The following is a 23654-nucleotide window of genomic DNA, read 5'->3' on the forward strand; positions in this document are numbered from 1 at the left end:
TTTGTATAAGACATCTATGTCTGTACATAGATGTATTTACTGCAGAATAAATACAACACTATGGAATTAGCATTCATTTTTTGCCATCTGCTATAACTTTAGGTATGAGAGACATTTAGTTTTTTTTTTAGCTAATATGCAAAATCATCTTCACATTAAGAGATGCAAGGTAATAATACCAAAAAATATTGTGGTGAAACTGTTGAAGATATCCAGCTGAAACTTCGCAGTACTAATACCATATAAAGCAGGGGTTCTCAACCTTGGCAACTTTAAGACTTGTGGACTTCAACTCCCAGAATTCCTCAGCCAGCTTTGCTTTGCTGAGGAATTCTGGGAGTTGAAGTCCACAAGTCTTAAAGTTGCCAAGGTTGAGAACCCCTGATATAAAGGGACTGTTATACCTGCTACTTTCTTTCCTGTTATGTGAAAAAAAGTAAATTAGCTGTAGAAATTGTGGTGAATTTCTATTATAACCTATTGAAATTTTTAAACTGAATCTTTATAGACTCAAATCAAAGCTTAGATTATATACAGTACATACTAAAATCACTGAATTTTAAACAGATATCTGATTTACAACTACTTAATATTATTCATATAATATAGTTAATATTAATATAATAGTTATAATATAACTAATATAATTAATATAGTTATTATAAAACTTCAACAGATATGTTATAAGTCTATGGGAGGACTTATTTAGGCAGTTATTATTAAGAGTCTAGAGTTATGAAAAAGGAAAGAGGCTGGTCTTTTTTAAAACATCAAAGTAAAAAGTATAAATTTCAATTTAACAAGTTCTTTTTAAATCTTTGAACACATCACCCTCTTCTGGAATAGCATGCTCATTACAGTGGCCAAGGCAGAAAATAAAACACGCAATCTAAAACTAGGAAAATGTAATTCCGGCAATATATTTTATTTGTGAGCACTTCTTATATGCATACAGAGTTCCTAATCTTAGAAGAACTGAACTAAATAAATTTATAAGGTTTACAAAGCCAACCTTCTACCCGTTTCCCCCAATGCAATCTTTTGTGTATATCTTTCTACATTTGGCATGCTACTTATTACATCACACGAAACCAAAGCTTGGTACATAGCTCTGAGTCAGCCCAGTGATCAAACTGAGTCATATTTCCCATACAAACTGACAGCTGCTCTCCAGGATATCACATAAAGGAACTGACCAATCCTACTAGGATATTAAACCTGAAAATTTTTTGTATGCAAAACAGTGGTTCAGTTATTAAGTTCATTTTCAATACATTCCAAGTTGTCAATAAGTTTCCACTGCTCAAAAGAATATCAAATGAGACATTGGCTGAACAGATATGAAATGAGGTAACTTCTTGGTTTACTCACTTCAATTTCTGGTGCTTTCATCAAAAACAAGTTCAGGAGTGTTTGATTTTTCTGCATCAGATTTGAACATCTTAGAATATATTACAGCTGCTGCCAGTTCAAATTCTTGAGAAAGTATGTCCATATACAAAATAATTCCCATGATGAAGATATAATTGATTAGAAGGCAAATTGGTAAGGTTACTCCTCACTCTTTCTTCTACCCCCTTACATGCTCCCTACAACCTGGCAGTCTTCCTCTCTGTGGCTGTATACACACATGCATATGCTTTATTCTAGACTAGGGTTTCCCAGCCTTGGCAAATTTAAGATGTGTGGACTTCCACTCCCAAAATTCCCCATGCTGGCTTGGGAATTCTGGGGCTGGAAGTGCACATGTCTTAAAAGTTCCCAAGGTTTGTTTTTGGCAGACAGGCACATGCCTCCCAAACCCCAGTAGTCAGTATTTGCTTTGCAGATCAAGTCCAGGGGCATCTCTAGAAATAAAGTATGTAGGACGTTGGCTGTTTGGCAAAGACTAGCTTCCCATTTATGCATATTAATATTTGACTGAATAGGTTCTAGAATATATGAAGAGAGGACAGAGATATGCTTGCTATATCTTATATTTGGGTCTCTTGACTGGGCAAGCATTAGCAATTGGAAGCCATCTTCACTCAAGTGGATTTGTTCAAGCAGAATTTTAAATCAGAAGAGAACAAGCTTGCATATAAGAAACATCACATTGAAAACAATACCCCTTACAATACATGAAGAGAAAAAAGGATCTGAGAACTTGGGGTTGTCCAACAAACATAGCCTCTATTCCAGCTTCAGAGGCAATTTACACTTTACATGAATGAAGGTCGTCCAAATGGCTTTTTTGATCCAACTTGATTCAGCAAATCAGTATAAGGGGAAGTAGCAAACCCAGAGCTATTGCAAAGCATAACAGAGCAGTTTTGGTTTTTTTGTACTTTCAAAAGTTTATTGGAATTGTACAGCCCATGTCCTCATTGCTCATGGAATTAATTACATCTTTTGATATTTTAAGAATGTTGCGATAAAAAAACAAGACAAATAAAGAGCTTGTGCTAATGAAAATTTCAGAATCCTGGATTTGCTGTTATGTTGATTACAAAAAATTAAATCATTTATCTGGAGGACAAAAGGCAATTGGGTCCCTAATATCAAAGGTTTTACATTGCCCAAGGTAAACTGGCCACATTCTACAATAAATCCAACCTCCTGAAAAAACAGGATGAAAAGACTAATGCATATTTATATCCAGCTCCTACAGATTCACATTCTAACCCCAAAGAGCAAAATGTGTTCTTAAGTAAATATTGAAAAATAATGACAAATGTCAAGACTTTTGTCCCCAAAGCCCATTGAAAACTAAATTAAGACACTTTCAAGTCAAGCTCAACTGCTTCTCTGTTTGAGGGTGAATGAGAACCCAGGTCTAGAGATATGCATGTCCATATGTACTCTGAAGCACCATTTTTCCTTCAGCTCTGAAGCACTGGAATAATAGATAAATACAGATTGTTTTCTTGTCAAAATTATAGCTGGCCTTTTCCTTTTTCTAGGATATTTTTCTTCTATGTCCATGTCCAGCCAACAGTCCTAGAACTTTATCATTGTCGCTAACATAAATACTAATTACATTTGGTGCTGCTTAATGTTTTTCAGCATCAGCCAGAATTGGTAAATGCTGTACAATCTGTTGCGGTAATGAGAGCTAAAAGACTTTTTAAAAAATCATCTGAATTATGCTTGAAGGCTGCTCCCTTCTGATGCAAGTATCTACTGTATACCTTATTGTGAAGGAGGAGGTTTGTTATCTGACCTTGTGGGTTGGTTTCCAAACATTTCGTTACCAGGCTAGGTAACATCTTCAGTCTTTCTCTGTAATGGCTATCCAAAAGAATTTGTATTCCAACTCACAGCTCTCAAACCACAATGCACCACACAGCCAACCACCACGCAAAAACTACCCCCTGAAGATGTTACCTAACCTCAGTGGTGGGATTCAGCTGGTTTGCACCAGTTTGGTAGAACCAGTAGCTAATTTTTTGTTAACTTCAGTGAACCGGCTGAAGCCCTATCCTTTTTTGCAAGGCCCAGAACGGACTGCGGAAAGTGCATGGACTCCGCTTCCAGAACTCTGTTCTGAACTGGGGAGGCCTCCCAGGCCCAGAACAGCCCATTGGAAGTGCATGGATGCCACTTCTGGAAGACCATTCTGGGCCTCGGAGGCCCAGGCCCAGAACAGATTTCTGGAAGTAGCATGCACACAGAGAACTGGTTGTTCGGGTATTTGAAGTCCACCACTGCCTAGCCTGGTAACAAAACATCCAGAAACCAAACTACAAGCTTGATGAATGAACATTCATTTTCATCCTACACCCGAGCTACAGATATTTGCCACTATCACATACCTTACTGTATTATAATACTCTAAAGGCAAAGGGTTCAGTTTTTGAATGTTATGTCACCCTTTAAAAAAACCCCTGAGCAAATAAAAATATCAAAAGTGTAATTCCTACACTATGCTATAATGGCACATACAGGGAGTTGCAATAAATGGAGTTCTAGGTGCTCAGCTTATGTGTGCATATATTCATGGAGTCTAAATCAGTATAATTCAGTATGAGACTCACACTATAAGTACACTATTGGTGTATTTTATTAGCTGGCAAGTGTGGGAATTATAACAAAGCACATTTGAATGCATTAGGTTGGAAAATGCCAGTATAAGGTATAAGGTTTACAACATACCCAATCAATATTTTGTTATTGAAGAATCTGTATAATGTCAAATATAGGAGAAAAACCTAAGGACTATAGGACAAGAGTACAAAGCCAATGGTCTTCCTCATCACAACTCTCATCAGGATTCATTCTCATGGCCAACAACATTCATCATGGAAAATGCAGCCCAGTGTTAATGGCCTGAGGTTCTATATCCTTTTATAGAACATTTTTGAAGGATATGACTACATTGAAGTCCCTATCTTGAGAAACATCTTGCAACAAGAAATCAAGAGCACAGAGAAACGCCTAAGAACTAAAGTCATAAGCAATCAAGCTAGTAATACAAAAATCTTTGGATTTTACCATTTAATAATTTTGATTTTGTTAAAAATCCCCCAATACAGTAGACATGCAGAGGACTTTGAAATAAGGCAAAACTTGGTTTCACAGTTTGGTTTCCTTCCCATTAGGACATCATCTTTTTCTTGCACTCCACTGAGCAGAAAACCATTCCTTCTACTGGCATGAACTTCTGGCCAATCAGACACTTGCTGCAACAGGAGCACAGAAAACACTCTGTGGTAGCATGCCAGTTGAAGTTGTTGTAACTTACACGTTGAACTTCAGGGTCAATAGCATTGTGGCAGCCTTGGCAGACCTGGGGAGTAAAGGAAATCAATATTCATTTCTTTCAAAGTTTGGAAGGTAACAAAGATCAAAATATTCATAACTGACTGGTTGAAATTAGTCAACCTTTCTAGATCTATGCCACAAAATGCCAGTGATCTTATTACTTGCAATACACTTAAATGCATGTGCATTTTTAGCATATTGGTTCTTCCCCCGTGCAACAATACCCCTCATACCACCTTAAATCCATTTTAGGAGTCTTATTCTATACGAGAATAATCTAGTTCACACCTAACTTTAATGCAGGATTTGAAAGTTATGGGTGATCATACAATCTGTGGTATTTTAATTCAAAGAAAGTTAAACCACAAAGGATGGCTTCTTAGCTAGGATGGAAGCTCAAATGTGGAGTGCATAATTTTTAATCAGCATTATTTAGAACAAAATAATAAGAATGATGGATACTGCACTGATCACTCCTGTAATGATCCATTATGAGAATTCTGTGTTCCTCCTTGTCCTTTTAGATCAGTGGTTCTCAACCTTTTTAATGCTGCGACCCCCAACCGGTCGTAAGTCGAGGACTACTCAACTGGTGCAGCACCATTTGCAGAATGGGGCTTTTGGCGGGCTCAGCAGGGCAGAGATAGCCTGGACAATTCCTATTGCCTTTTGAAAGCCAATAGAATTAGACTCTATTCAAGAGAGTCTATTCTATTGGCTTTCAAAAGCCAATAGAATAAAAGGGAGTAGCACAGCTAAGGAAAAGAGGGAAAAAAATGGTGGACTGCATTGTTTGGCGACCCCCGTGAAATGGTCATTCGACCCCAAATGGGGTCCCGACCCACAGGTTGAGAACCACTGTTTTAGATACTTCAGCATCTGATTCTATCAGCTATTGCATTCTGCTGGGTCACTTGAAAGAGTTGGTAATGGGAGAATGTCTTATAATGTTGCTCCTTCCTTCCTAACTCCAGTCATTGTTTGGGAATGAAGATCAAGACTGCGCATCCCCATATGAGCTCCCAGGACTCAGCCCTTTCCTCATTTTGTTCAACCTCTACTGTACATGATACATGACAATCCTAGGTGAAAGAACAGATGCCTGGAGGCTTTTGAGAGCCTGCATTGGTAATATCAGCTTAGGATAGCTGATAGATAGAGTACCTATTAATTCAGAAGCTGGCTGCTTCAGGATGCTCCCTCTGAAAGGACAGCTTTACATTAGCCTGGATTAATGGCTATTGCATGAAGAACAGGCCATGGCTAATAAGTCCTTTGCCCAATTTCAGTGGATGTACCAGTTTCAGTCTTTTCTGGAATAGATGAGTGCTTGTCATGACACTCATATCCTTGTTAAAACTTTATTCAAATACTGCAATGTATGTTTGAAGATTCTCTGGATGTAGAATGCAGCTGCCCTTTTGTCAATAAGCCAAACCTATTTCTACCACATTAATCTGTTACTACAGTGTAGGAGTTGCACTGACAGCCAATTCAAGATGCTGGATATAATCTTTAAAGCCCTTTATAGCTTAGGACCCAATTATTCACTGTAGAACTTGCCTATAAAGTATGAAGACAAAGAAGGTATGCCATAAATTTTCAGCAAGAACAGGTTGCTCATGGAGATGAAATTGGTCCCTTCCCTGAAGATATATATGTAGGAAACTTATTCATGACTGGCTGTTTCCAAAAGTCTTTGAGGAATGAAATAACTGTGAGATTAGAATGGTTACTTCCCTTTTCAAATTTTCACTCCCATAGTCTATATTAATTTTTATCTCTTTGCCTCCAATTTATTTTATAGTACAAGAATTTTGTAAGCCAACAATAGACATAGCTAAGAATTCTGTGCAGGCAGCAGAGGACTCGGCTGTTTCTCTACACACATGATACACCCTTTTCTAGCCCTGCATATATAGTGTTATTCAATGTTTAGTTTGTGCTTTGTCTGGGATTCATTCATTGCTGTGGCTTTTAAGATGTTGCAGCATAGCTGACTCAAAGCAGTTCACCAAAATACAATCCACAAAACTGTAACATAAAAATAAATATCACAATAATTGTATACACATCAGGATTAAATAGCAGACTAAAAAGCAAAAATCTGAAGTCTCCCTGGAAATTCAATGTTCAAATACTTGCAATTCATCAATATAATATCTTATATTCTTGTGATCATCCATCCTTCAAAGCTGAACATTTATGTGCTAGACATTATTATTCCCTGATCTTCCTGTTTCTTTCACATGCTCACTTGTTCTTACTGTAACATTTAAAGCAATTCTAAATGTAGCAATAGCTTAATGTCTCACTGAGATAAATTCTATTCAAGATTACATTGTATATAGAGCAGTTTTTTTGCTTATGGAAATAGCTGCTTTGCTCAGTTCTTCAAAGAAACTTTTGCTTGTGCAAACTGACATGCCTATTCTATAGTTGCATATGGACCTATGAGTTCCTTAATATAAAATCTGAGCAGGTACAGTTGAGTCATAGTGGATAATACCTAACCACAAGATGGAATATTTGGCAAGATTTAAAACATTTAAAATTATTACAGCTGACAAAAAATATAAACTGAATATTAAGATACAATTCTAATATTTTGTGGGATTATCTAGATGAAAACATCACAAAATGCAATAAAACCTATTTCTCAGTAGATCACAACACTTAAATGAACAATCAACAATCCATTCTTGTCAGAGCTATCACAACAAAGCGATTGAATTCAACCCTGAATTCAATAGTGTTTACTTCTAAGTAACTAAGTGGGAATAAGAACTTCATCTTCAAGGTTCTCTGATGCTTAGCTATATATATTCAATTTTACCTTTTGGAATAATAAATTACATTATTTATTTATTTTAAACAAATTTTATTGTTTTTTTAAATTTTTAAGACAAAGTGCTCAAGACACACTATGGTGTTAAGGTAGTCAAACATCCAAAGACAAAACGTATATACATAATTCAATCAATACATCAAGTATTCCCTCTCTTTTTCCCTTAAGTAACATAATTTATCTAAAATAGTCCAATTCTAGCTTAAATTTATTCAACCTATACTTGTTTTTAAAGCTTTATAAATTTACACTACCATAATCAAATTAACTTTAAGTACAAACATTATCAATTTGGGTATCCCTTCCAAATATGTTCTAGTTTCTTAATTTTATCATAAATCTTATTTATTTCTTCTTCCCTAATATCCCTTAATTAAAATAAAATATTAATATATCCTATACGTATCTAAACCATCAATTAATCACTCTCTTTTAGCTGACAGAAGAAAATCAGACCTTAAATCATTTCAATCCATTAGACAGAATTCAAATTTCATCCAATTAATTGTCATAACTAATAACATCCATGTTATCAAACAAACAAATCATCATTAGATTAGCTCAAGATTACATAATAATTTTCTTACAAGTAAACCTATTGTCCTAAAAAAAACACATTCTTAATCAATTTAATACATATTCCATTAATCACCTCTTTTTCTCTTACTTCTAACTCACAATCTTAATCCTTAAATCAACCCATAATTCTAGATTATCTTTAATCCATTACCTAAAAATATCTCCTTTTTAAGCTAAAATATTGATCTATCCTAGACACACCTAATCCATCAATCAATCTCTTTAAGCTGACAAGATAATATCAAACCTTAAATCATTTCAATCCATTGGGCATCAAACAAATAAATCATCTTATTAAAAATAATAATTTTCATATAAATAAACCTTATATATCTTCCATTAGTTGCCTGTTTCTCTTACATCTAGCTCATAATCTTAGTCCTTAAATCAATCCATGATTCTAGATTGCCTTTAATCCATTACATAAAATTTTAAATTTCACTTCTTTTCAGTATTATTCTGGGCTTCTTCTTATGCCAGGTAGGTTTCCATAGCAGAGCTTCCCTTCCAGATGATAAGTCTCTCTTTATTGCTTGTAGTATCATCTGGATCAGTGAAAACCATCTTGGCCTCTGCATTGGCTCTCTGTTTCTCTTAACCATAAAGTCTTGTTGCTTTAACATATCAAGTCTCAGTCTTTGCTTTTTCTGGTCCTCAACACTATAGGTGAACTGCTTATAAAGCGAAGTCAATTTCTCTTTATTCTCAGTTAAGTCCTCTTCTTGTGTAATCTGTTTTATAGAGTAATCAGATGTAGTCTGAAAGTCAATTTTGAAGTTTAAAGGAGAGATTCTGGCTCTTAATTCTGTAGTAAACTATTTCATTGTAGCACATATTTCTTCTTTAGCCTCATAGATCTTTTCCAGAATAAGTTTACAATTTAAATGTGAATGCGGCTCCATTTTAAAAATTGTTCAGCTGCATCAAGTTATCTTTCTCTTAAAAAACAGTTTGAAGGCCAAAACCATCTCATCTCCAAATAGTCAACAATTACAATATTAGCTTTTAACCAGTAGATGTCCTCAGTAAGCTAAGAAATCTTTTTCAAGAGTCATTTTTTCCCTTTTTTCTATTTTTTAAGGAAAAAGTGGAGCAAGAAATATTCTTCCAATATAAGATAATAATACCGCTCAAAAAAAAAAAAAAAAAAAAAAAGAACGACAGCATAGACAGATAGTACAATTCTTAGGAAAAAAAATTTTCAGTACCCCAAAACAGTCTTTAAAATTTTGTTCTATTCTTTTGTTCGCCTTTCTTCCCCAACATGTAGAAGCTGCTTTTCCAAGCCAGGGAAATAATTCCAACAGGGCTCTTACAGGCAAAAAAAAAAAAAAAGAAAGAAAGAAAGAAAGAAAAATCTCACCCAGATTCACCACGGTGGGTTTTCAAGCTTAGCTGTTCTTTGACTTGCGGTTTCTAGCGGCTAGGTGATCGGCCATTTTACTGGCCGATCTTCTTCTCCATCGGCCCTCAGAGATGGCCCAGACAGCTGGAGGAGCCACTGCTCCTCCACAGCCGAGCAAAGCCTCTTCAACAGAAGTCGCACCCTCCAGGGCAACTTTACACCTGCATAAGGGTCTACTGGTGGAGGGAAGCTAGCTGACGAGGAGACGAATCTCCTCATGCGACTAGGAGCGCCGCAATCCGGAACTGGAAGTCCATCTTCAAGGTTCTCTGATGCTTACCTATATATATTCAATTTTACCTTTTGGAATAATAAATTACATTATGATGGTCACATTTACACTATAAGAACAGATCGGAATTGCTCAGAATTCTGGTTTAACATTTACAAATGCAGATTAACCATCTCCCTTTTCTCATTCACCAACAGGAGCAGCTAAAGAGAAAGAGTCAGTGTTAAACTATATTTTCAATCTCTGAGAATAAAGGAAGTGAGAAACCAGGTATCTTGTATTATTTCTGCTTCACAAACAGATACAATATTTTAGACCAGGGGTCTTCGAACCTGGCCCTTTTATGACTTGTGGACTTCAAGTTCCAGAATTCCTCAGCCAGCGTGCCTGTTTTAGACAATAAGACAATTCTTTATTCACCATACTAAGATACTACCATACCTAACATTTCTGGGAGAGGACCATAGGGCATGCAATAATGATGCAAAGTGAGCAACAGTAAGTTAAGAGCATGGAATTTTCTGATTTTCTTGGCTTGTGGCTGGAGATTTGGTTTCCCACCCTATACTAATTTCACTTGAAGGATTATATATATATAATTGTATATACTACAATTTTCTCTCATTTCCTATCTGGAAAAACTATGTTCTGATTTTCAGGAACTGTGTTCAGAAAGAGTTTTAGTAGTCACGGAAGACCATTGCGGTTCAACTTGTCTATCCTCCTCTGCATTTTTGTAGTATTTACTTGCACAGATGCTCCCATATAGAACACAGGAAGTTCTCTTGATTTATATGCCATCTTTCCTCCAGGAGCTAATGGGGTCTTCCTTCATTTTTATTATTGTAATGGCAAGTCTGTGAGAGTAGGCTGGACTAAGAAAATAAATGCCCCAAAGTTTTTTCATAGCTGAAGGCCACCTTAGGATTCAATATTCTTGATCCTAGACCAGTCCTTAACTACTGTGGAACAACTCATACTGTGTCAGACCAATGGTCCAAAATCATCAATATTTGCGAATTAGCGGTTCTTAGGGATTTCAGGCAGGAGTTTTTCCAACTCTACCTAGAAATTGAACTTGGGACCGCCCAAGTGCAAAACACATGCCTTACTACTGAACCATACCCCTCCTGATTTCAAAGCTGTGCTCAAACCACCATACAAAGACAGCTTGAAATTAATAATCATATTGCTGATGTTAGAGCACGTACTCTATTCTATAATAGTTCAATCTTATATGCTGCTGGAGTAAGTCTTGTTTTTGACACCATGCCAGCCCAAAAGTGCTTTTTTCACAAGCAACTGGACTTTCTTGTTTTTCTTTGAAGATGTTTCACTTCTCATTCAAGAAGCTTCTTCAGCTCTTGGATGAGAAGCAAAATGTCTTCAAGGAAAACAAAGAAAGTTCAGTTGCCTCGTGAAAAAGCACCTTTGGGATAACTATGACTTGGATGACTGAGAATTTCTATTGACACACCATGCCAGCATTTCTACTGAATTCCCACCTAACTTAGAATGATGATGTTTGGGTGTCATTAGGGAAGGTCCTATAAGCTGAACTGAAATATGAACTTATTTAACAGCTTCATATAGAACAGTGGTTCTCAACCTTTCTAATGCTGCGACCCCATAATACAGTTCCCCATGTTGTGGTGACCCCCAACCACTTATACATCACCAGGTGCCAGGGGTGTGGCCAAAGAAAAGGGGAAAAAATGGCGGACAGCCTTGTTTGGCGACCCCTGTGAAATGGTCATTCGACCCCAAATGGGGTCCCAACCCACAGGTTGAGAACCACTGATATAGAGGTTGAATAGGAAGGAATTGAAGTACTTTAAAAGAATGCCTCTGATTCTCAAAACTTGCAGATACTGACTCTCAACAGTTGCAGGCAGTCTTGGAGGCAAACATGAGTGACAATAGCCAAGGCTATCAAAAAATCTAAAAGGACCAGAAGGAGTACCCTCCTATATCAAACATCGGATATAGGCCAACCATTAGGGTGATCAGTGCAATTTCTGCTCATGCCCAGAATTCCCATTCTGAATCCTGAATGAAAAAGGTCCTGATAACCTTTACAATCACCATCACTTTCTCAAAAATCTAAAAAGGAAGATTGGGAATCAGCTAGTAGTTGTTACATACTGTATTATTGCATTATCTTATTAATAGTACGATTTACAATGTGTAAGATTGTATTGTCTCTTATTTTTCTCCTGGAAAATGGTCTTTCAAGGAACTATTCATGAAACAAGATTTGTGAAAGTTCACTTAAATATGTAACTTTACACAGTAGTTATATATTCCAGGCAAAGCTAGATTTTCTTACCACAGCATGATTCTTCACATAACAGGGTTTGCAGATGGGCTTTTCATTAACCATGACGTAGATTTCTCCAGCCAAGACACAGTCACAATCAAAGCAGCAGAAATGCTTCAGATGCCAGTTTTGACCTTCAGCTTGTGTATACTCATTGTTGAAAATAAGCTAGAGGAAAGACAGTTACCAGGTTCACATTAATATACTTGCACAATTATTTTCTTCTACCACAGCACATGTACTAAGAATTGCTTCCTACATGTCATGGTGTGGTATTAGTTTGTTCTATTTAATAGACAGGATTTTTAAATAAAACTTTTTAGGGTCCCTTTTAAAAAAATGAAAATGAAGAATAGCCATCCTTCTCATTTCAATTTCAGTTAACAACAAATTATTTTTATATAGCAGTAGAAAACTGTAGCTCTGGTTAATGCTAAACATTTCTGGAAATTATAATGTGTCATTTGAATTGCCATGTGCAACTGATGCATTGAATTGATCTTACAGAATGTAATTCTCACTGAATGATACTAGGATAATTAATTTATCAGCCATACCATCTGTATGGCAAAACAGTGTGTAACAGAAGAGAGAGGCACACATCAGTCTGAAGTGAAGAACACCTGGACTAAGTGTTATAACTAGGACAAGTTTATTTAAGAGTTTTCTGATTTACAGAGTAGTTCTCAATTAAAAATAACATTATACTGAGATAAGCTTAGAAAAGAAATTCAGGGCCTTTTTAAGGCTACTGTTTATAATGAGTGCATTGTAGTTATGGAATTTATCTATGAAGCCTAATATGTCTAAATAAACAGTCTGTCAGAATCCAATTATATTTCATCTTTAATTATCAAACATAGAAACTCCCAATTCTGCCTTCTCTGGATTCTGCCATAAGAGGGAGAAAAGGGGGAGAGCAAAGGGGCTTTATGGCCCTCACTTCCTTCAGCACACTTCAAAGGACTGAATGTGTGTTTATTGTGGCCTCTAAGCTTTAACATATCAAAGAAGAGTAATTGCCTTTCATGTAGTTATCTGAAGTCTCCATCCAGACGGAAGAAGAAAGGGGATGGAATTGTGATACTTGAAACTATCACTGGAAGGGGGGTTGATTGGGTGGGACTACTGGGGAACCCCTTAAAACCTTGAATGGGAGAGCTTGAACCCCAAGTCCTGTCTAGCATGCCTGCAACCATTTTCTCTTAATAAAGGATTCCTGTTGGAAGAGCTATTCCAAGAGTTCTGTCTTCTTAAGATGCAAAGTGGGGTGGGTCCTTACATTAGACAGGACTTGCAAAATTAATCCACCTGGAAGGTAGACCCTTGCCGGGGGATTTTGCAAAAATTTACCATGTCAGACAACGAAGCAAGAGAGGGAGAAAACTCCCTGGAAAGAGAGCCGCTGACCCAGTTGGAACCTTGCCAGATGTTGGGATCCGAGAGGCCAGATTTCTCAGAAGAAGAAGTGGTGGAGACACAGGACCACAAGCCTCGCTGGTCGATGGGCGTTGGAAAGAAAAGCGAGTGGGGAAAGGAATCAAGAAAAGTGACCCTGAGACGGGGGACCAAGCAACCAGAATGGAAGCAGGAGATGGAGAAATCCCTGCACGCAAGTGAAGAGGGAGGAAGCTGTATGCCGTACTCAGACTGGATCCTAGAGAGAGCTATTGACCTGATGAAGAGAACTCTCAGCTCCCTAGGAGAGGAGATTCCTGAGCCCTACGCCCGCCCCAGTTCCTGGAGCCACAAAGGGAGAGACACCGAGGGGGACGTGGAACCTGCAACCCCAGGGACATTTACTGATCCAGGAGCTCCCACCCCCTACCGGACCACAGATGGAAATCTGGACGGAAGACACTACCACCCACAATGGAGGCACCGATCCATTCCAAGACGTCCACCGTTGGAGGTGAAATTCAAAGGGGAGCCAACACGCTTGGGGTTTTTCCTAACCCAAGTCCTCAGCTACATGGAGGAATATGGGCAGGACATCCCCAGCGACAAAGCCCGCATCCGGATCGTGCAATCTGCCCTGGATGGACCAGCTGCAGATTGGGTGGTGAACCTGCATGACTCCAATGCCCCAGAACTCAGTAACTTCAACCGTTTCATGTCCTCGTTGAGAAGACGGTTTGAAGACCCCCTGGCTGATCGCAAAGCCCGTGAAAGAATAACAACGATGAGGCAGGGCAAACGCCCAGTGGCTGAGTATACACAAGAATTCCGAGCCATTGCCAGCAAACTGAATTGGCCAGAAGACATCCTCCTTGGCCGTTTCAAAGACGGACTAAACTATGATCTATATGATGCTTGCCTGCCCCGAGGAGACCCACATCGACTTGAGGAATGGTACGTCTTGGCAGAGGAAGCAGAGATCGACATATTGAAGAGGCATCGCCGAGGAAAACAATGGAGCCGCCCCCCGCCTGAGCTGACACACCAACCGGTGAAATCATCGGATACAGCCAAGAAGCAGATGGGGTGTTTCAAGTGCGGAAGAGAAGGGCATCGAGCTGTAGAATGCCGCTCAAAGGCCCCCCAGCACAACCCAGACAGATCCCCAATCAACAAACCCAGAGGGTATTCAGCTAAGCCAAAAGAAACAGCCATGAAAATGATGGAAATTGCAGAAAACCCCACCTCTGCTCACCAAGGGGAAAGAACTCCAGCCTACACCACAGGGACGGTGGATGCCTCAGATGACAGCTCGGAAGGCGAACCCCTGGTAAGTGGACGCATCACACCCATCTTCAAAACAGTGACTATATTAATCCCCCCCATGCCCGAAGCTGTGAAGGTGAAAGCCTTAATAGACTCTGGCTGCACCCGCTGCCTCATTAGCCCAACACTAGTGGGGAATCTGGGCATCCCATCCAGGAGACTGGAACAACCAATCTCATTTGGCCAGCTAGATGGATCCATAGCAGGGGGGGTGCCAGCTACCCTAGCCACTCTGCCAATACACCTCTCCCTGGGCAACCATGAAGAGGACTTAACGTTTGTGGTGACCCCAGGTATGGAATGCCCAATGATTCTAGGGATGGAATGGTTGAAAAAATGGAACCCCTGGGTAAATTGGAGGACGACAGAAATCAAATTCCCGAAGGGGGACCCTATGGACTTAAAACCCCAAGAGAGGCTACCAGAATCAAGAATAGAAAAAGCATCCATAGGAGAGGAAAAAAGATTAACAGAAATACCAGAGGAATATAGGGACCTTGCTGAAGTCTTCAGTGAGGAGAGGGCGAATGAGCTTCCCCCCCACCGACCCACAGACTGTACCATTGAATTCAAGCCTGGGGCAAAACTCCCGAAACCCAGATTATACTCCATGAGCCCAAAGGAGAAGGAGGAAATGGAAAGATTTATAAAAAAAAACCTGGAGAGAGGTTTCATTGAACCAGCTAAGCCTAAAGTGGCTGCCCCGGTCCTTTTTAGAGAGAAGAAGGATGGCTCTTTACGTTTATGCGTGGATTATAGGGCCCTGAACACAATCAGTGAAAGCAACCTATACCCGCTGCCCCTCATGAAAGACATGCTGTCACACCTATCGAAAGGGAAAATTTTTTCTAAACTAGACTTAAGGGAAGCTTACTATCGCGTGAGAATCAAGGAAGGGGACGAATGGAAGACTGCATTTAACTGCCCCATGGGGTGCTATCAATTCAAAGTCTTGCCATTTGGATTACAAGGGGGCCCTGCAGTCTTTATGCAATTAATCAATGACGTTCTAAGGGAGCACCTGTTTAAGGGGGTCCTTGTTTACTTGGACGACATTCTTATCTTTACCGAAACAAAAGAAGAACACGTCAAACTTGTCAGAGCGGTTTTAAAGAAGCTGCGAGCCGCTCACCTATATGCCAAACTCTCAAAATGCGAATTCCACCAGGAAAGGATAGACTACCTAGGCTATCGCATATCCCCACAGGGCATTGAAATGGACCCAGAGAAGGTCAGAGCAGTATTAGAATGGGCACCACCCCGCACAAGAAAACAACTACAAAGTTTCCTGGGCTTTGCAAATTTTTACCGCCAATTCATCCCCTCATTTGCACAGATAGCCTTGCCCCTCACCAACTTACTAAAAACGAAGGGAACATCCTCAGTAAAACCTAGCCAGCCACTAACATGGACAATGGAGTGCCAAGCAGCGTTTGAGAGACTAAAGAGACTTTTTTCTGCCGAACCAGTACTAAGGCACCCAGATATGGACAAGCCCTTCATAATACAGGCAGATGCAAGTGATGTGGCAGTGGGGGCTGTGCTATTACAAGAAAATGATGATGCAGTATTGCAACCCTGTGCATATACATCTAAGAAACTCACGGAAACAGAACAGCGCTGGCCCGTATGGGAGAAGGAGGCTTATGGGATACGTTGGGCATTACTCACGTGGCGACAGTTCCTGGAAGGCAACAAAATCCCCTTCCAGGTATGGACTGATCACAAAATTTAGAAGCCCTGAAAACTTCCAGGAAACTCAATCCCAAACAAGCCCGCTGGTCCCAGCATTTTCACCAATTCCAATTTAAGCTCAAACATTTACCAGGAAGAAAGAACTTCCTGGCAGATGCACTATCTCGCATGCCCCAATATAACAGCGCACGAACCACAGACTCTAGACCAATAATGGCAGAATCACAACTGGCAGCGCCAGTAACCACAAGAACCCAAGCCAAAATAAAACCACAACTGGACAGCCAAACTGGGATTGAATTCAGAAAAAGTTTGGAAACAGATGATTGGTTCCAGAAAAACAAACATGTGTGCACAATGAGAGACGGATTGCCTTGGGTAGGGGAAAAGTTATATATACCAACAACTCAAAGACTAACTTTCATGCAACTTTGCCATGACACAAAATCAGCAGGGCATTTTGGATTTGTAAAAACTTTACACTTAATTAAACGGCAATTTTGGTGGCCATCAATAAAAAAGGACATAGAAAGTTATGTTGCCAGCTGCCCAACCTGTGCATCAGCAAAGAGGTTGCAAGGGAAATCGCCAGGGCTGTTACAACCAGTGGCAAGTCCCTCAGCCCCCTGGAGGGAAATAGCCATGGATTTTATAGTGGAATTGCCTGAAAGCAATGGGAATACTGTTATCTGGACAGTCACGGACCTATTTTCCAAACAGGTGCACTTTATCCCTTGCCAAAAAATTCCCACTGCAAAGGCCTTAGCAAAACTTTTTATCCAGCACATTTACAGATTGCACGGGGCACCCCAACGCATCATCTCTGATAGGGGAGTGCAATTTACGTCTACATTTTGGAAGGAATTTTTATCCCTCTTAGGGACCACTCAGGGACTGACATCTAGCCATCACCCTCAGACAGATGGACAAGCGGAACGCTGCCAGTCGGTACTTGAGCAATATTTGAGATGTTTTTTAAATTTCCAACAGAGTGATTGGACGGACTTACTTCCTTTTGCAGAAGTTGCCTACAATAATGCAGTCCACTCCAGCACAGGCTACACTCCTTTTCAAATAGCCAACGGCCAAAGTTTCAACCCTATGCCAGAGTTAACCCCAAAAGAACCAACGATCCCTTCACTGAAAGAATGGATGGAAAGCCTACAAAACACCTGGCCAATAGTCAGAAAATCACTAGATGAAGCTAGGCGGGCATACAAAGCACAAGCCGATAAAAAAAGGGTTGAGCCTACACCATTCATTATAGGAGAAATGGTGTACTTATCTACAAAATACCTAAAGTCCCTACAGCCCTGTAAAAAACTTGGACCAAAATATATAGGACCTTTTCCAATTAAAAGGATCATAAATCCAGTAACAGTAGAATTAGAATTACCCAAAAACCTCAGGCAAATACACCCAATTTTTCATTGCAGCTTGCTGAAAAGAGAGCATCAGTCACCTCTACGGCCAAAAATCCCCCCCCCACCACCTCCAATCATGGTGGAGGGGGAACAACACTTCGAAATAAAAGAGATCCTTGACTCTAGGAGATATCGTGGAACAACTCAGTACCTAGTTGCCTGGAAACACCTCCCTGCCTCACAAAATGAGTGGGTCCATAAACGTCACGTCAGAGCCCCGAAGCTATTGAAGAAGTTTCACACAGAGTATCCTAACAAGCCTAACTAAATTTTTTACTTGTGTTTTCTTTCAGGTGGATCTCTCTTATTGTTAAGAGGGGCCGGATGTCAGAATCCAATTATATTTCATCTTTAATTATCAAACATAGAAACTCCCAATTCTGCCTTCTCTGGATTCTGCCATAAGAGGGAGAAAAGGGGGAGAGCAAAGGGGCTTTATGGCCCTCACTTCCTTCAGCACACTTCAAAGGACTGAATGTGTGTTTATTGTGGCCTCTAAGCTTTAACATATCAAAGAAGAGTAATTGCCTTTCATGTAGTTATCTGAAGTCTCCATCCAGACGGAAGAAGAAAGGGGATGGAATTGTGATACTTGAAACTATCACTGGAAGGGGGGTTGATTGGGTGGGACTACTGGGGAACCCCTTAAAACCTTGAATGGGAGAGCTTGAACCCCAAGTCCTGTCTAGCATGCCTGCAACCATTTTCTCTTAATAAAGGATTCCTGTTGGAAGAGCTATTCCAAGAGTTCTGTCTTCTTAAGATGCAAAGTGGGGTGGGTCCTTACACAGTCTTACTTTTATTTTGGGTAAGCTGATAAGAATTCATAGTTAACTTTATAAAATTGGTTTAAACCATTATCCATTGTTCAGTTTAAGTAAGCACAAAGGAATACACATTAGGGCAAAAACTATAACTTTATACTTAGAACCAATAGGAAAAATATTCTTGTGATATTTCAAGAAAAATGTCAACTCAGAATACAGCAATCTGGGGAAAAATATAATTCCATGCTAGGATCCTTTAGAAAAGCAGGCAAAAATAAAAATGAGAATGTTGTAATGACAATGAAGAAACTTATTACATATTTGCATCTGAAATACCATGCAATTTCTGGTCCCCACATTTTTTTAAAAAGGACATATTAGAAATGGGAAAAAATGCTCTAATAAAATGCACCTTGGCCTGATCCATGAGGACTGTTCTATCAAGAATGTTCCTAAAGCCTCTCCTGGGCAAAATAGTTCATCCCCCATTATCCAAAATTCAGGTGAATCCAAACTTCTGTATGTTGGCTTCTATGCCTTATCTTCTACTTTATTCAGTACTGGCTGGTAGTACCAAAAGAATGCCTCTGAACTCAGAAACATGTCTGTACACATGGCAGTTAAGGTCAACCAATTAAATTATTTCAAGAGTCAAAGGAATTAATCTGCCAATGGAATTCAAAGTTGCATGGAGATCTTTAACTTTTTTTCTCTTTGTACAAAAAAAGAATTTGGCAAAGTTAAAAGCTAGAATTGCTAAGCAGATCCATCACACTCAGATTCTGACCAGAGTATATCTGGCATTGGTGGCCAATCTTAGGAGATAGAAAACTAGGCAAAAGGGATTCTTGCCTCATGGGTCATTACTTCTTCTGGGCACCAAAGAACAACTAGGAAGACTCTTGCTCACCTCATCACATCCAGCACAGCGAGGTTTTTCACTGTCACAGTAGTGTCGGCCACAATAGAGTTTCCCATTTTTCCAGAAATAGATCATATCTACCAGGAGTTCACTGCAGGTGCAGCAGACAAAGCAAGCAGGATGCCAGAGTTTGTCATATCCAGCCCGCTCAGCATACACAGCTGGATCACCTTCTTTCATATTTTGATTGCACCGGAAACAGAACTGCAAAGAAACCACAAAAATCACACTGGAGTCTGCTTAACTGGAGAACTGAACTATTACGGTATTTATTTATTCATTTAATCATACTTGTAGGAGAGTATGTAGGCAATCCATTCAGAACAACTCTGGATGGTAAGTAGATTAAAAGCATAAAAGATCAGTACAACACACAAAACGTGAAAAGGAAAAGATATTCGAATTGGGAGATACAGTAACAGCTAAATAAACTATTGAGTTCTTGGTTCTCTCTGAGTTGGGTTGTTTTCTTGCAGGTGTTTCATTATCTGGCAAAGTAACATCTTCTGTGCTAGAAAAGAATGGGGTTTGGTCATATGCAGTAGCTTGCCCTGTCAGAATTAGTAGGGAGTTCTTTTCTCCTTGGCAGTTCTTTGATTAGGCTATTGTTTACTGCTTGATTGTTTGTCTGAGTTGATAGTTTCTTGATTAGGATATTGCTTACTGCTTCTTTGTCTGGTTTTAATCCTGGTGCTGGTAGAGGACAGGAAGACCTGGAGGAACATTGTCCATGGGGTCGCGATGGGTCGGACACGACTTCGCAACTAACAACAACAATCCTGGTGCAAATCCCTGCCTATCTGGGTTTTAATTGCTGGTCTTTCTTGTCCCTTTTTTTTTTTTAGCTTTTGTCATTTTTAGTCTCTTGAGTCTCTTTTAGACTTTTTTAATTCCTTTTGAATGATGTATAAATGTGATTTCATGTGCCCGTTGATGGATTATTTATCTCAGGGCCACGCTTCCAAGAATTCCCTAGTATTTTAAGATTTAGTTTGGTATAGAATCTCAGAGTTTTCTAGTTGAAACTATGCTTGAGATTGTCCATGTGTTGTGAAATTAAGGAGTTTTCATCGTGTTTTGTGGCTGCTTAGTGTTCATGGAAGCACTCTTCTGCTTGCCTGTCCTACATAGTAGCTGTTATAGAGTCTTTACACTATATGTTGTAGATGATTCCTGTTTTTTTCTTCTTGAACTACTGGGTCTTTTGATATATGTTTATATAAGAGATTTGAAAATTTGCTAGTCTTAAATCAGCCTTAAAGGTGATGGCTGGATATGTGATGAATCTTCAATTACTGAATAGTTCATGATTTAGCATGAGAAGGAAATTCTATGCTCCTCTTACGATCCAAATTCCAACCTCTAGCAGACCAATCATAAGGTATATTAGAAATTGTAGCTGAATATATGGACTATTAGTTCCTAACCATTCTCCTTTTGCAAATTCCATTTATCAGATTAGATTAATGAAAAATGTGAGAAAGTCAACTATCATATCTCAGAGTTATTGTGGGAGCACAAAGTATTGGTAACAAGGTAATATTCCAGAATGCCCTAGAAGCAATACATGTAATCTAATTACACTCCAAAGCTCTTTTTAATCTATGCTCTAGCTCATATTTTAGTTGAATAGATCTTTTAAATTAATTTGTAAATCAGCCTGAGATGTAGCAAGGAGTCCAAAGACCCCAAAGACTGACAATCAAGTTTTGTAAAGTTTGAACTCAGACATTAGAAAACATTTATAAGCAACAGATAAGAATATTGTTGAAATATATTTCCTGATATGGTTGCAAAGAAAAGTTAGAACACAACAACTTTTTTTAAAAAACGAAGTCCTGTTTATCATTATATGTGACAAGAACATACTATGGACCATAAACTGATGGTCTTTCATGAATTTCCTACCTTTGGAAAGTTACGGAAGTATGTGATTGGCACAAGTCCCTGAAACAGTTGAAATTGTTCACTGCCTTCCAGGAAACTTCCTATTGTCGCCTAAAGTTGAACACACTTTCAAACAAAAGCACTAGGACCAGTGTTTCTCAACCTTTGCTGGCTAGAGAATTCTGGGAGTTGAAGTCCACATATCTTAAAGTTGCCAAGCTAAAAAACATTACGCTAGGCTACAACTATTTGCCTTTTTTATTTCTCAGTTTGGATTTCAGAAAATGATAATATATAAAACAGATATTCGAAGTCTGCTTTTTATGGCCACTCTGGAGAAAGAGAAAAGTGCCTAAATCTCAGGTTATCAAAATTTCATCATATTTTCCCCCACCTCAATCATATGTGGAATGCTGGGTTGAGAAACTCTCCCCATGAGCATCAATAAACTGAGGGGGGGATTTGCTTCTGTATCTATATAGCACACTGGCTTTTTGGTGTGTCTGTTTTCATGACTCATTGATTGAAACAAACAATGAGGAAGTTGTAAATTCAATTTTAAAGTGGTACCAAAGCACCTTCTTTTTAAACTAAGTGGGAAAAAGAGGAAACAAGAATGGCTTTCTTTTGTTGGCTTCTATTCAATGGTCAGTTTCCTCTATCCACCTCTAGGGAGATTTGTTTTCCTGCAGGGTTATCAGTTTTCCTCTTGAAAAATATTTAAAAAGAAATAATACAGCACACCTCTTTGGGGAACTAATGTCTCTCATCTAAATATAGCTTGCTTACCAGCAAAAGACAAAATATTGATCTCTATGCAGATCTCCAGTTGGGCATGTTATATTAATATTATTGTAAGAGCACTGCATGGTTGAATTGCTCTCTGTTGCTGCCCAAAAGATATTCTAATTATGAAGTGGATATTTTGGCTCAGCTTTTGAATTTTTTTTTAATTGAGGCTGTCTAATATATGGTGGATGCCCCTAATGGTATTTAAACAAATCTTACACTGTTACATCTCTGTTACTTATTAAAAGAAAGATCCTTGCACTGAGCTTGGGGCTGGCCTAGATGATTTCTTAAGATCATTTTTTTCATTAAAGTCTAACCAGTAGTAGAAATTGTCAGATTCTGTGGATCCCTCTCCTATCAGTAATCACCAGTCCTGGTCACCATAGGTGTTTATTTTTGTTCTATCAATTTTAGTTTGCAGAAAACCCCCTTAAAATAATAACATCTAAAGCAGTGGTTCTCAACCTTTCTAATGCCATGACCCCATAATACAGTTCCCCATGTTGTGGTGACCCCCAAGTGGGTGTGGCCACCAACAAGAGGGAGTAGAACAGCTAGGGAAAAGGGAAAAAAATGGCAGACAGCATGGTTTGGCGACCCCCGTGAAATGGTCGTTCGACCCCAAATGGGGTCCCGACCCACAGGTTGAGAACCACTGATCTAAAGGGATAGGATTTTATGCAAGCAAAAACTTTCATTTCTTTTTTTAAAAGAGACAAAATTATAATACTTTAAGCTGCAAATACAGGAAGCACATTATGAGGGAATAAACTTCCAAATAATTTATTTTCTTTGATCTGCTGTCTGAACACGCACACTCATGTACACATGCATCAACCACTTACATATTGAGTTCCTTTCTGACCAGCCTGTTTGTCTTCCATGGCTCCTACAGTAGTGGAGGTTCCCTTCTTGCCATTACTTAGGACATTCTTCTCTTCGGCTTTCCCTTCCACTTCACTGGGAAGCTTGACATCACCCACGCCCAGCGCCTCGGTCTTGTATTTCTTCACAAATTGCTCCATCTGCTTCACCTCATTAGGTGTTAGCTCATGGCATTTGGAAGGGTCCTGATCATGAGCAGGCAGCTGCTTGGCCAATTGTTTCTTGCGGTACTGAGCCCCTTCCGAGCCAGCCACAGGCTGCTTCTCCTTTGGAAGCATCTGCATATAGTGCCTCGCCTAAAGAGTGAGGAAAGAGGGCTAAAATTAATGGTCCATTAGATTCCAGCTTTCTAAACAAACAATGAAAGGAGATTAGGAGTGCTCTGTAGAAATTGCTCATCTTCAGGGGAAACAGAGAACAAGATGTGGATG

The 23654-nt window shown here is 39.1% G+C and overlaps 1 protein-coding gene across 1 annotated transcript in view; it reads right to left on the reverse strand.

Annotated features, from left to right (window-relative positions):
• Positions 1–904: 904 nt before the first annotated feature.
• Positions 905–23654, reverse strand: part of TES (testin LIM domain protein) — a 37737-nt gene continuing 14987 nt past the window's right edge. The window contains exons 4-7 of the mRNA XM_039337015.1: positions 23184–23519; positions 19648–19863; positions 12137–12295; positions 905–4768 (exon numbers count right to left, since the gene is read on the reverse strand). Of these exons, the coding sequence (XP_039192949.1) occupies positions 4577–4768; positions 12137–12295; positions 19648–19863; positions 23184–23519 (903 nt within the window). The 3' untranslated portion in view covers positions 905–4576. The remainder of the gene's footprint in view (positions 4769–12136; positions 12296–19647; positions 19864–23183; positions 23520–23654) is intronic.

The sequence above is a fragment of the Crotalus tigris genome, unplaced genomic scaffold (assembly GCF_016545835.1).
Source record: "Crotalus tigris isolate CLP2741 ecotype Arizona unplaced genomic scaffold, ASM1654583v1 scf7180000017667.1391209, whole genome shotgun sequence".
NCBI classification, from domain to species: Eukaryota; Metazoa; Chordata; class Lepidosauria; order Squamata; family Viperidae; genus Crotalus; species Crotalus tigris.